The sequence below is a fragment of the Streptopelia decaocto genome, assembly GCF_964273445.1.
Source record: "Streptopelia decaocto genome assembly, chromosome: 3".
Classification (NCBI taxonomy): Eukaryota; Metazoa; Chordata; class Aves; order Columbiformes; family Columbidae; genus Streptopelia; species Streptopelia decaocto.
This window is the reverse complement of record NC_138656.1, coordinates 46,879,433-46,894,231: the sequence shown is the minus strand read 5'-3', so window position 1 is coordinate 46,894,231 and position 14,799 is coordinate 46,879,433. Positions and strand designations below refer to the sequence as shown.

At 36.7% G+C, this 14,799-nt stretch overlaps 1 protein-coding gene across 11 annotated transcripts in view; it reads left to right on the top strand.

The window, feature by feature from the left end:
• The window catches only part of AFDN (afadin, adherens junction formation factor), a 129,849-nt gene that overhangs the window by 50,060 nt on the left and 64,990 nt on the right, over positions 1–14,799 (top strand). For all 11 annotated transcript variants that reach the window (XM_082049159.1, XM_082049160.1, XM_082049157.1 and 8 more), the window contains exons 9-12: positions 7,498–7,592; positions 8,323–8,585; positions 10,122–10,191; positions 11,901–12,016. In XM_082049159.1, the coding sequence (XP_081905285.1) occupies positions 7,498–7,592; positions 8,323–8,585; positions 10,122–10,191; positions 11,901–12,016 (544 nt within the window). The remainder of the gene's footprint in view (positions 1–7,497; positions 7,593–8,322; positions 8,586–10,121; positions 10,192–11,900; positions 12,017–14,799) is intronic.

Genomic DNA, 14,799 nt, shown 5'->3' with positions numbered 1-14,799 from the left:
TGGATCCAGTGTTTCTTTATAGCACAATGGCAGATAAAACACATACAACTTCTGCTCTTAATTTCTGTTGTCTTCATGTTTAAAGATTTGGAAGTGAACATTCATTTTTGGTGATTTAGTTATTTGCAGCTCTTTTTCCCATTTATATGTTACTTGGGTACAGTCAGGTATCCAAACAGTGATTTACAATTTGAAGTCTGGTTGTTTACCTTTGGGAAGCAAGGTTGGAAATTGGTGCTGAAAACTTTAACCTTTTGTTTGCAGTTCTGGTCAAATCTATAGTCAAGCAGTGTGTGGTTTGTTGTTGTGCGCAAAATATATTAAGTGTATTTTATATTGGGCTCTATATGCTGAGGTTTGATTTTCATATTCACATTTTTGGTTTGATTGATTGATTTATTTATTTATTTATTTATTTATTTACTAGTACCTTTTTTTTTGTGCTCTAAACTCTTCATGGAGCATAGTTGCTCTACTATTAAAACGTTGTGCTTGGGCAGTGGAGCAAGACGTCCATTAACCGAGAGAGTAAAAACCATGTGAAATGCCACAGGTGTCAACATTGTGTACTAAGCCTTTGCACGTGTCCTGTGGGACTGAGCTATTGTTCATGTTTTTCTTCTAACAGCTTGTTATTGCTTTTCTAAACAATAAGGATTGTTTCATTCAGTAGCTTTGTGGTACTGATGTTTTTATATTCTATGCAGTTTCTGAAGTTGAAAGGGTTTAATGCACTTCATCCTTATAAAATGAATAAGTGTTGTCTGGCTACAGTTTCACCCTTTCCTGTCTTTTCTTTTCCTGCCCTCTTCCGCATGTTCTGCATGGTCTCTGTCCTGCTGGTGCTGCCTTCACCTGGGTCCTGTGCATGTGTTTCTAACCCCAGGGAGAAGGAATCACTTTGCCTACTACAACTATCACGCTTATGAAGGTAACACTATATTTAATACTGTTCTCTCATGAGTCACTAAAAACATCACAGGCTGTAAATCTTTTGTTTCTTTTTGACAAATGAAAAGCTATCTTGTTTATCTTTTTTGCCAAGGGACTGCTTCTGTGAAGTAGTTACCAGTCTTGTCAGCTGCCATTTAATTATTCTGTCTGTGAACAAACATAAAATAGATCACAAATGTGCTGCCATCCTTTTAGGGAAGGTTAACAAGCAGTGTTGTGGCAGAAAGAAAAGCGTTGTTTTCTCTGTCTGCTTGCAGAATTCATAGTTAAAAAGTTAATTGGGTAAATGCCTCGGTACTTAACTGTGCTTTTCAGTGTTCGACCACATTGATGCAGTATATGAAATCCGTGATCATTTTTATGTGAAATAGTGTTTGAACCACTGGTAATGTGACCACACTTTCTGCTGTGTGGTGTTCTGTAGCATCCTTTGGTATTTCTACTCTCTGGTTTTGGTGTTGTCACCAGTGTATGTCAAAGAGATTTAGCCACATTAGACAGTGGAGTCTGTTCGTTTTTATCTGTACCATTTGAAATGGATAACCTAACGTACAAATCATTATCGATCTTTGATTCACCTTCAAGTGCAGTTATGTCCTGGTTTTGCCAAGAATACAAGCCACTTTCTTCTTTGTGGTGAAATGTCTACCATAATTCCTTTTCTTAATTTTTTATCATCTGTTTTCTCATTTTATTTTCTGGACTTCTATAAAAGTACTATATGTCTGTTGGTGTTGCTCACCTTTTCATGGATGTGGAGTAGAATACTGACATTTAAGGAACTCTTTTCAAACTTAATGGCTCCAGTGCTCAACTCTCTGATAAGTTCAGACTTCCATTTCATGAGCATCATTATTCCAGAGAGTAGAAGTGTTCCATAGCCTGTGCTGATCTAATAAGCATAGACAAGCTCTACAGGAACACTTGACAGCTGAATAGGAAGCTTGAAATCTGGTTGCATCTCGCTGTAAAAAACACTTTAAATTTCTTAAGTCTTTATCTCAGAGTGTGAAAAAAAGGTCTTAGTACTCTAGAGTCCAGCCTGTCTCCTTGGAACACAGCATTTCAGGCTGTTGGGAGTATGTCCTGTTTTTCCATTTCTCCACAGCTGCTGACGTTGCTGGTTGTATGACTGTTTTATAGACTGAAGAACAGATTCTGCACAATATGATAGAGGATGCACTTCAGTAGCTTGTGGCTGTAAATGTGTCAATCAGCAGTTGTCTCTGTCTTCCAATCCATGTCAATGAACCAATAAACTGAGATGAATCTGATAGTAACAGAAATAGGCTGGCTAGACCGAAGTCAGATACGGCAGCACTTTGAATAGCTGATACGTTTTAGGTTATCTGTGAATACGGCTGCCCACGAGTTCAGGGATATTATTAACTGTTGTTCAATCATACTATTTAAAGGCTGAGAAAATGACAAAAAAACATGGTTTAGGATGTGAGCCTTTGAGATCTATCCTGCAAGCCTGAAATAAAAATTTTCTCCCTGCTTCATCACAAAAGAAAAGCAACCCTGAGCTGTAGAATTGGCAGAGATGGGAAATGCGGAGAACATGCAAGCATAACAACTTGGAAAGAATTACAGGAGGCTGGAGAAGCTTGAAAGCTTTGGCCAGGGTGGTTTCTCTGACCAACCCTCCTTCTGAGAACAGAACTGTAGTATGGTATGTGGTAACACTTTTAGACATTAGTTTAAAGGAGCTTTGTTGTCTGTCACATTCCTCACTGAGTCTTCCTTTACCAGAAATGTTCACTGTTGGCACTTTCTGCTGGAAGTACACACCTTGTCTCAAATCTGAATTTGACATGATGTTTCAAATCTGGCCAACCAATCTTTTAAACTTCTTACTGTCTAAACTCTTAGCACTCAGGAACTTGTGCAGGACATCTGCTGCCTTTCAAATGTCGATTTAACTAATTTATAAGTCAAAGGATGCAGTCCCTTTTGTTTAACTGTGGGCTTATTTGTTTTCTATTATCTGATTGTCATAATTCGGTTTAGTCTGGTTTTAAGTAAAAACTATTTTCAACATTGTCTCAAGCACTGGATTAGTGAAATCAATTTTAAATTATAATCTCCGAAGTGGTGTAGGGTTCACCTTTTAGCGGTGAAGTAATGCGTTTAAAATATGTATCCATGAAGGGAGGCGTTTATTATCTTTTTCTGTTGATGAAAAATGTGCGTTTGTATTATGAATCACTGAGTTGATGTGCTTACAGTGACTGTTCACTTCTGTTCAGTAGACAGTTGTTGTTGTTTTGTTGTTTTCTTTTTTATAACACTGCTATTCAAAGTGTGAATGTTGACTCATGACTGCATAAACCCAGTCACAAAATCTGTGTTGCATCCTTAGCAAGGAAGGTGAAAGAAAGCTACTCTTCTACACTGTTTTATAGTGGTTTTTTTTAGTGTACATTTATATGCTGTAGTGTTTGTGAAAAACCCTTTTATTTCCAAATCACTGTTTCCTACCTGGTCAGTGGTGTTAAGGTCTGCTTTCTGATTGAGGGTTAGCTCTTGAAATACAGGTTTTCAATGTGTGATAGGCAGTATACACAGATGTATATGAATCTTTGTATGTGTAGTTCTGTCACGGGGGAAAATAACTTATGAAACTTATTTCAAATGCAAACCATACCAGGTTTATTTGAACCCTCATATGATGTCACTGGGAAGAGTTTTGTCAGGTAGATAATTAAGTTTACTCTAGGCAGTAGTGGCTAACTTGGTCTCTTGAATCATAACTCTTGCTTCTTCAGTTTGTGTCTTTGGGATGTGTCTGGAAGACACGTTCCAATTCATTTTTCTAAGGTTAAAAAAAACAGCCGAAGAGCTAGATATATTCTGCAACTATTTAGCTTTGTTAGTGTTGTTTAGTCACGGGTGTCATAAATAAAATACACACCATCTTTCTTCTATGCATGTGTTTACTTGTGTACTTATATAAAATGAACAAGTTTGTGTAGAATTCATACATTTTCCTTATACCTCTTGCTGCTGCTTCTGTATTGTTTATTAATGCCCATCTCCCTGAGAACTTTGATCTTTCAAATTTCTGAATTAAAAGAAAATAATTATTATGTCAGATACAAACCTGAGATATATGACTCCTTTTTTTTTTATTCCCACCACAAATTATGGACATTAAGTTGTATGACTTAGGTCATATTTACCGCCTCTCTGAAATACAGAATCACAGAATGTTAGGGGTTGGAAGGGACCTCGAAAGATCATCTAGTCCAATTCCCCTGCTGGAGCAGGAACACCTAGATGAGGTTACACAGGAAGGTGTCCAGGCGGGTTTTGAATGTCTTCAGAGAAGGAGACTCCACAACCTCCCTGGGCAGCCTGTTCCAGTGCTCTGGCACCCTCACTGTGAAGATGTTTCTTCTCAAGTTTAAATGGAACCTCCTGTGTTCCAGTTTATACCCATTACCCCTTGTCTTATCATTGGTTGTCACCGAGAAGAGCCTGACTCCATCCTCATGACACTCACCCTTTGTATATTTATAAACATTAATGAGATCAACTATCAGAAGTCTTTAGAGTTTGGTCCTTAGAGGCTAAGAACAGCCTTCATGGACTGTCAGGGTTTGGGGACCAGGGACTTTGCTGTAGGTGTGTCACAATCCGTATACTGCTGGAGTAAGTTAGGAGGAAGCATTCCAAACCACATTCGGGCGGGCTTCCAGCTTCTGAAAAACAGGAAATAACAGGACTTTACATTGTAGTCTAATGCAACCTTCCTTCCCTCCTGCATCCCTCCCATCAAACAAAAGGGTTTTTCATCCTTTTTAGAATTTACAGTAATTCTCTTCAAGATTAAGATACCTTTTACTGTAGAAATTAGCTTTTGTTGATGGGTGATTACAGGAGTGCTCCAAATAATTTTCAGTGACTCCTTGAATTTTTCTCGTTTTCCTGGGAAGACAAAACAGTGTTTGTATCTAGTGCTGGGGTTTTAAAGTAAGTTTCTTCTTCTTACATTTGACACATCAGAGAAACAAAAATGGTCTTAATTTGCCTCAGCAGAAACATTGTGATACTAAAATATTTCTTATGTGAAAGCACGTTTTACACAACATGCATCTACATTGAGGATATATGGTGGTGTAAGGTAGATCTTTGTTAGCAGGAACTTGGAGTTGATTGATTATTCACAGGTGCTGAACTCAGGACTGAGATCTGGAAGTTATATTAAATAAACTCTTAAACATAGTATTTTAGCATGTGTTTTACACAATATTTCAGAAGTATGGAGGAATATTTTGAAGTGGGTTTTTTTGGGTTGTGTTTTTTGCTTGTTTGGTTTGGTTTGGTTTTTGTTCTTTTTAAGATGTCAAAAATGTATGGAGCCGGGGCAGGTGTTGTTTGATATAGGGCTGAAATCACTAGACTGTAAAGCCTGTTCTCTAATCTGTATATAAAGGGCTTAGGAGAAAGTGCCATAAGAAATTAGGAACAAAAGCCCTGGATAACTAGCCATGACTTTTATGTCACTGACTTTTGAAATTCCAGTGTTTTTCCATGTTGAATAAGGGTCCTTGCCTCCAAACTGAGTCTTGTATCTTTTGGGTGCTAGTTTTACCAAACTGATGTGTGAGGAGGAGAAAATTTTTGCCTTTCGGATTAATAAATAAATCAATGAAGGAGCTACTCTAGGTTTTGACATGTAAGTTGTTGGGAGATATAATAACAATTTAGAGAATTGGGAGTAAGGAGCCAAATATATTCAGTAGCGTATTACATGTCTGCATTTCGTGACATTGAAGATGCAGACATATAATGTCTAATGAGCATTGTTACATACGAAAAACTGCATGCAATTTCAATTGAAGATACTGTATTAGCATACCTTTTTTTAGTATACAGTGATATTAGATGTATATCTCTATAGATTCAAATATTGGGATTTAATAGGAGGCTTATCCCTGTACTTGAAAGATGTTTAAAGAACTGAGTGCTCTTATGTTTAATACTTTTTTTTTTGTGATATATGACATGCTACTATTATGGTGATTCTAAATATGTTTAATAACTGGAAATTATTGTAGTATCAGCACTGAACTTTGGTATTTATAGTACTAGTCTATGGACTATCTTTCTGTCTGATGTCTTTATGTCCCAGTAACATCACAACATCCCCAGAAGAAACTTACTGCTAGGAGCACCCGTCATAGTTTTCCCCATGTCAAAACCATGTAAAACTCTGTTGGTATCATTCTTCATTGATAACCCAGCTTCTTCCCGCCTCCATTCACTTTGTGTTTTCTGTTCTTTAGTACCATTGCCTTCCTTTCTTTGTATCTTCTGCTTTTAGTCAGTGTGTTTTCTCTGTCCTGTTGACTTTTAATGCCTTTAAATACTGTTCATTGAAGGATTGACAGAGGACTTAATAGACTAAATGAAGTTTTGTGGTTAAATGGCTTGCATTCTGATTTTAATAAACAGATTGTGGTAGTAATTCTGGGAGTTCAGTTACGGAGGTTCTGTTTGTATTCATTTTTCATGTAAAATTTGAAGTTGACTGATATCCTGCTGAAGATAGTCTCACTGTATAAACCATGGCTTTCATAATATTCTCTAATGTTTTTTGGGGATGACTCAATCATTGTTTATGTCCAGAGATAAGACATTGTTTGTCCTGCAGCCTCCCTTTTTTGACATGTTCTCTTTGGAGGAGAAACTGCAGAAAAGTCAGAAGTGACAGCATTAGTTTAATATCTGACAGTATGTGAAGCTGAAGTATTTTCTGGGAAAAGGAGAGGATTGATATGGATGCCAAAATGCATCTGTGTTAGCCTGTGAAGGCAACAGCTAAATCCTGTGTTGCATCTAGTGTATCTTGCAAAATTTTATTCTGTTTGGACAGTAAGTTCTTCTGGTGGGAGGAGGAAGACAAACTTTATCTTTGGCCTCCTTTTCTGTGAGATGAAAATATAGGTCAATGGGACTATAAAGATAAGGCCAGAAGTGCTGCAGTCATATATATCAAGACTAAAGCTGTCATAGGTAAACATTTTGTAAGAATATCTTTTAATATCACCCTGTTTCAGTATGTGATGAATAGTAAACAGTTTGACATGTTGGCCACTTGGCAGTCGATGTTGCTGATAATCTGTTTTTTAGTAAGATGAATAAATACTGTTGTTATAGAGATCTGTAGATATCTTGTTTTCTAAATCTTTTAAACCCATATTGGTATACGTGAAATCTTATAGATTAAAAAAAATTGTATTGCTTAAACTATGAAAGAAATAGAAAAAGTTTTTCAAAGTATGTTCCGAATAGTCCTTCTTGACTACTTTGTTCTGTGCACTTGTAGAAAACAGCCACTCTGAGTGGACTCTGTCTACTTTCCATGTCCATTATGATGAGCAACTAAGTTCCCAACAGTTCTTGAAAGAATGTCACTCAGCTATTTTTTGGTGAACATTGCTATTCTGAACTAAATTGCCGTAATGTAGAAATATTATGTGAGTATTTGAACAGCTATAACTTGAAAATTAATATTTGTCACTTGCTCTGCAGATGGTTCTGACTCCAGAGATAAGCCAAAGCTCTATCGTCTGCAATTAAGTGTCACTGAAGTTGGAACCGAAAAATTTGATGACAATTCCATTCAGGTATGGAAAATAAGTGGGGTCAGATGAGAGAACTGGTCCAGTCTTTGGTCTGTTAATGTGTAATTGTGGAAGCTAGTGAAATATTCTGTGACTACACTTCAAAGCTAGAAGGGTAAAATATTGCTGCAATTTCATGTTGATGGTCATAACTCCGATTTATGTTGTTTCCCCTCTCTTGCTCTAAGAAGGAAGTAAAGGTTTCATTACTTAAAATGGAGTATTCTTTTTTGTCGCTGAATCTAATGGTACGGATCAGTGTTGTCATAACTGCTTAATGGTTTTCAAGTACTAGTCTTAACCCCTTTTGAGTGAGGTAGGATTTCTTAGATATATAAAACAAACATAGTCATATGAAGTTCATGTCAGGGAGTCTCCTAAAGCACCCTGTGTCCGTGTCAGTGCAGTTAGTTGGCTTATATTGTGAGATTTCACATCAAAACAGCAAGTGGAGGAAAACGGTTCTGAACAACATATGATGAAAAAATTGAAAGACTTTTCATCAAGGGGTTTCTGCTGCACATTTTATTTAAACATGTGCTTTATTATTTCTATTGCAAGTAAAATTGTAGTGAAACTCAACTGATTTTAGTCCCACATGTCTGTTAAATTCATAAGCAAGCGAAATTGAGTTACTAGTCTGTAAATAGGGCAAGTGGCAGCTCAGTCTTTTTGTTTTAATTTCTGCTGCAGTATAATTTAGTTTATTCCATGTAATCAATTCTATTTCCAGTTATTTGGTCCAGGAATTCAGCCTCATCATTGTGACCTCAATAATATGGATGGAGTTGTTACTGTAACCCCGAGAAGCATTGATGCTGAAACGTACGTGGAAGGTCAGCGTATTTCAGAAACCACTATGCTGCAAAGTGGAATGAAGGTTCAGTTTGGATCATCTCATGTATTTAAGTTTGTGGATCCCACTCAGGACCATATTATTCCTAAAAGACCTACTGATGCAAGTCTTACAGTCAAAGGTCCAAGACACAAAACTGGGTGAGTACAAGAATTTATTTTCTTCCAGTTGAGGTGAAGGGATGAGCCTTGGAAAAAATAAAGAAGGAGCACATTATAAATGACCTATGACTAGAGTATGACTTTAAATTAGTTCTGAGTAGCTGCTTGTAGGTGTTAAATATATAATAACTAACTTGGTATTCGAGCTCCACCTTGTGATTTTTTTAGGATTAGCAAGTGTCTTTTTCACTGTGAAGTATTCAGAAAAGTTTTTGTGAGGCTCACTTCTGTGTTAAAACCAGTAGAATGCCTCATTTCAATGTATTTTGAAGTTCATCCAACTTCCAGTAAAAGTAAAGAATTAGCTGAATGTTTTCAGAGAGCTTCCTTTTTTTTTTCTCAGATAGTAAGTTTTAAAACTCCACTGCAAGGATTTGGAAATTAGGTAGGGTACTCACAAAATGAGACTGTCAAGAAAAGGAACTAAATATCTCAATGCAGCAACCATTTTTTACAGTGTGATTACTTATGATATAGTTTCTGTGGTAGAAGGACTAACAGTCCAGAAGTCCACACTGTTGTTTCTCTGTATGTTCATATTTTTGATAGGTCCGTAATAAAAATACTGATCATGGATTTAGTGACTCGTAGGGACTCAGGTATTCTGTTCAGATGCTGTAGGAATATGCAGGAGAATCAATCTGAAAAACATTATGTAACATGGAATAAAATACATCTGCATCCAAATGGGAGTACTTTTCTATTATATTGTGGTTTAGAAAACAAACAAATTGGCTTGGAGATGAATTAAAGATACCTTGGAAAAGAGGCTCTTCTGTCTAATCTGCTGAGAAAATAGCTCTATACTTTAACCATTATTTTTTCTCCACTTAATTTTAATGTGGAAGCATCCTACAAAAATGTGTGCTTGTTTTAGGATATGTCTGCAGGAAGACCTCCAGACATTAAGCTGTCACATAACATATTTCTGCTTAAATTCTGAGTATATTCTGCATCTAGCATATCAATAAAAAATGCTCTCACAGGTTTACATAGTCAGCTGCAAAGCACTGTACTACTGCAGAGCTTTACCTGGGCAGCAAAATCTCTGGCAAAGGACTGTTGTAGCTTGAATAATTCAATATTTTAAAAATCTTTAGAATAAGCAGATAATAAAAAGCATTACTATGATTTATGAATTATTTAAATTATCAAGATTATTGTACATTTAGTACTGAAGAGCTGAGCAGAAAAATTGTAGCAAGTCTGCTACAGTGAACACAATATCTTGAACATACTTTTAAGTGGTTTTATATTATGTGCATTTATATTTTTTCACATGACTGAGAAAAAAAAATCTAAGAATCTGTTTTTCCAAAAGGAATTATCTATAGAAATATTTGTAGTGCTTTTATGTAAGGAATTGATACAGTGTTTTAAAAAGTGAGTATTAACTGGACTCATGCTACACCTCTTGAATTTTAATTTACTAATTTTAGCTACTCGGTTCCTTGTTTGTTAAATGTTTAACAATAGAATTTCTAAAAAGTACTTAAAATGCTCTCTTACTTTTAGAGCTGTTCAGGAAACCACATTTGATCTGGAGGGAGATGTTCACAGTGGAACAGCATTACCAGCAAGCAAGGTATTATATTATCACTAAATTAGCAATAAGGAATAAAAGAACATGTGTAGGTTAGGTCAAAATGGTAACATCAATAGTATTTGGTAAAGTGCAGGCAGTTCCTTATCTCCACAGCCATTTCCCATTGTGGGTGGCCTTAGGTATCATCTGCATTATTTTCCTCCCCTTCCCCAAAAAACCTGTTCTGTTTTAAGTTTGTATTAGCATTTGGTATGCATTCTGTGCCAAGAATAGCAGCTCCTTTTAGGAAGGGAAGCTCCTCAAGCCTGGAATAGTTTCTCCCAAACTGACCTGTTGAAGGCAGATCACATGCAGGTAGAGATTCGTAATAGAAATGGCACATCATTTTCTTGTATATGTAGTATACAACTGTTGTCATCTGCAATAGGGTAAATAAATGTTTTATATAAAATTTGAAAGGGTGTTCAATTTTAATTGAACTAGGCTTTTAAATTTTAATGAATGTGACTTTTTCACTTCAATAGAGCTCTTGTACACACACTGACTAAACAAACTGTCTCCGCGGTCATAGTTGTAAACATTTTATGAGGTGATAATCTTCTCTTGCTTTCTTTCTGCACCGTATTTCTGTTAATAAATTATGTGCCAGTGTTGCATTTTCCAAGAGCAAACAAATAGCGTAAAATGGCATAATGGTTAATGCCTTTCTTGGTGCTTTGATCACATGCCTCGGATGAAATGAGAGAATGAATTAGTTCAACAGTATGAAATGGAGTAGTCCTCCCAGCAATGCATTTCCTTTTATGTCTTATTACTACTGTTACCAAATTGAAATACTTGTAAAGAAACTTAGTGATATTGATGTGTCAGTGTAGGTATTGGTTATACTGCGATAGCTTTTGATTAAATTTGTTAGTCTTCAAACTTTTTTCTTGTTGTCACAGACTTTTAGTTCAGTTTTTTCCTTTCTTTGTAGCTTTGTTTGTGACCATCCTTTCTTTCATCTTGGATGCATGTGTTACCTCTGATAGGAATTTATTTAGTGACAATTTGCAAGAAAAAAAAAAGAAACTTTGTAAACTAATACAATGCCTCAAAATTGCTCAGCTCTGCTTAAAGCAGCATGTTTTGCCATTCCTGTTAGGGTTTGATGAAATTGGAAATCATAAATTAAAAGTTTCCTATTAAGGAGCTTGTGATACTGAAAGAAAGCAAAGTTGTACACAAAAAAATGCATAGTTTGAATTCCCACTTCTTGTCTTGGAAAATTATGTTCTACCTAGCAGATCAGACTTCACTTAAGAATAAGTTACGGTGTGGATCAGTAATGTAAGCACTTGGAGCTATTGCAGAAGCAAGATAGGGGAGCATAGCCAGTTTTAAATCTGTTAATATGTTTAACTTTGTCTTTTAACTAAAGTTTTCATTAACAATTAATTCCTAATTTTTATTGATAACTATGCCACTTTTAAATAAAGAGGATTGAATTTTTTGTTGTATGTTCTTGCAATGCATTAACAAATAGCTGCTCCTAGCTGGCCACTGTCAGCTTTTGAATTGCAAGTGTGCTCCTCGATGGTTCATTGTGGTGCAAACACCTGCTGAGCTGCCGGATTCTGCGCTGTACTCTTCTGCTTTCCTCTCCTTCCAAGCCTCGAATTGACGCTTCATTTCAATAGTGCCAAGCACAAATACCGGCTAAATCCAATATTTGCATGCTAAGCACCTGTCCTGCTGTTTTGAATTAGAGCACCAGCAGGCTTGATGGTGACAGGACATCAACAGCATCCAGCACAGCTGAACGAGGAATGGTGAAGCCGATGATTAGAATAGAACAGCAAGATTACCGCAGACAGGAAAGCAGGTAGGAAATGTGTAACCCATTACTTCTCATAATGGATAAGAAATGGATACGTTTTTCTGATAGTTCGAGCAGTGTGTTAACGTATTTTAAACTACCTGATTTTCTGTATGGAAAATGAGATTACCTTTGAGGTATCACTCCAAATAAAACTCAGGAGTAACAGCCAAAAAAAAAAAGCTTCAGAATATTAAAAAAAAAATAAAATCCTTTGCTTCAATATTCTGTTGTTTGTAGTTCTCTTTTTGTAAAGCAAATCTCATAGTCATGTCACACCATTGTTGATTTGTGGTTAGGCATGTTGTATGAGATGCCTTTAATAAAAAAAGTACAATTATTTGAAATCTTCATTTGTCGGTGGCAAGATTATGTGATTTACTCTGGAGAAGGAAGTAACCCGGTTGTTTCTTTTTCTACAGCAGTGTTGTTGACAAGTCTTGTGACCAAGAATTTTGGCTGCCTCCAAATGCTTGTCTTATATAAAGTTATGTAACTTATAAATACATATAAGATCTCCTTCTTGATTTTTTTTTTTTTTTCTTTTATGATATAGTGGCTGTTACTCAATAGATAAATGCTATCCCATTTTGCTCATAGACCCTTTTTTCATATATAGAATGACACTTTTCATGCCCTGCATAATCAGTTTGTTTCCAAAGCCATAGTGGAAAATGCTGACTTCAAATCTTGTGCTATTTTCTTGCTAGTCAGTCTCCATGTATTCATAATACCTTGTTCAAATCAGTTTGTGTCCATCCAAAAGGATTTAACTTCTTGTTAGAAAACACCTTTTGATATTAGCATTGCTTCAAAAATTGTCTCTATTTTCCATCATAAATAGAGAAGACCTGATGGGATGCATCCAAAGATGCTGGGAGTTGGTTGACATCATTGCAAAGCCACTCTTTCATCTTTGAAGGGTCATAAAGATCAGAGGTACTGAATAACTGGAAAAGGGCAAATAGCACACCCGTCTACAGAAAAGACAAAGTAGAAGATCCAGAAAATACAGACCAGTTGGCATTAATTCAGGCCCTGGGAGCATTGTAGAACAAGTCTCGTAGAAGCTATTTCACAGCACACGGAAGGACAGGAAAATTATTAAGAAAAGATAACATGGTTTTACTAAGAATAAATCATGCTTGACCAACCTGACTGGCTTCAATGATGAAACAACTTGCATAGTTAATGAGGGGAGAGCTCTAGGGATCGTATCATCTATGTTGTTCTAGCAAGGCATTGTCACAATCTCCCAGAACATCCTTGTTGATAAGATGTGATCTGGATTGGTGGACCACAAGATGGGTGGAAAACTGGCTAAACTGACAGGCTGAAAGGGTTATGGTTAATGGCTTAAAGGTGAACTTGGCGGCTGGTCATGAGTTGAGTTTCTCAAGGTCAATATTTGGTCTGATACTACTCTGTAACTGTATGAACAATCTGAATGACAGGATTGTCACTCACCAAGTTTGTGGGTGTTATTAAACTTGGAGGACAGCAAATAAGCCAGAAAGAAGAGCCACTGTTCAGAGAGACCTGTGCAACAAGAATTGCATGAAGTTTAACAAAAATAAATGTGCACTGCTGGACATGAGACAGAATGCTAAGGACACTGTAGGCTGAAGTCTGACAGTTTATATTGTAGCTCTGCTGAAAAGAACTTAGGGTTCTGGTATACAGCAAGCTAAACTTGAGTCAGCAGTATGTCCATGCAGCAGTGAAGGCAAACTATGTCCTGGGTCACATCAGCAAAAGCACAGCCAGCAGATCAAGGGATGTGATTATTCCACTTTACTTGGCTCTTGTTAGACCATACCTGGAATACTGTGTCTAGTTTTGATGCCCTCAGTTAAAGAGAGAGTTTTAAAAACTGTCAAAGGTCCTGTGGAGGGACATCTCTACCAAGGTAATTAGAGGACTAAAGAAAATGTATGAAGGGATTGGGTTTTTTCAGTCTAGAGAGAAGGTGGATCTAATCACAATCTTCCAATACCTGAAAGGGTAGTTATAGAGAAGATGGAGGTGCTGTCATCACAAGGATCCTGGTTGACAGGTAAAGAGACAATGAGCAGAAGTTGCTTTAGGGGAAAATTGTCTGACTGTAGGGAGTGAGGTGGGAGAATCTTCACTGTGAGACCAAGTGAATATTGACATATGTTGCCCAGAGAAATGTTAGTCTCCTTCACTGGAAATTTTCAAGATTCTATTTGATAAAACTCTGGATAAAGCTCTGCTTTCAATAGAAGATTGGAGCACATGTTCTCTAGAGGTCCCTTTCAACTAAGACCTCTGTGTGATTGTTGTTTGTTTTTTTTTTTTTTTGTTGGAGTCCAGTGTCTTAGTCTGTTCTGGTAAAAATGTTTTAGGAAGCATTTCTTTACCCAGAGGGTGGTCGAACACTGGAATAGGCTTCCTAGAGAAGTGGTCAGTGCCCCAGGCCTCTCACTGTTTGAGGCATTTGGACAATGCCCTTACTAAGATGCTTTAACTTTCGGTCAGCCCTGAAGTAGTCAGTCAGTTGGACAAGATGATCATTGTAGGTCCCTTCCAACTGAAATGTTCTATTCCAAAACAACTAAATATGAAAAGAATTACTGGATACTCAGGGTTGGAATTACATGGTCATGAGAAAAGTAGACTCAGGGTGGATCTTATCAATGTATGTAAATACCTGATTGGAGGAACTTCTTTACTGTGAGAGTGATTGAACACAGGAACAGATTGACCAGAGGGGATGTGGAGTCTCTGCCCCTGAAAATACTCAAAACCTGACTGGACAAGATTTT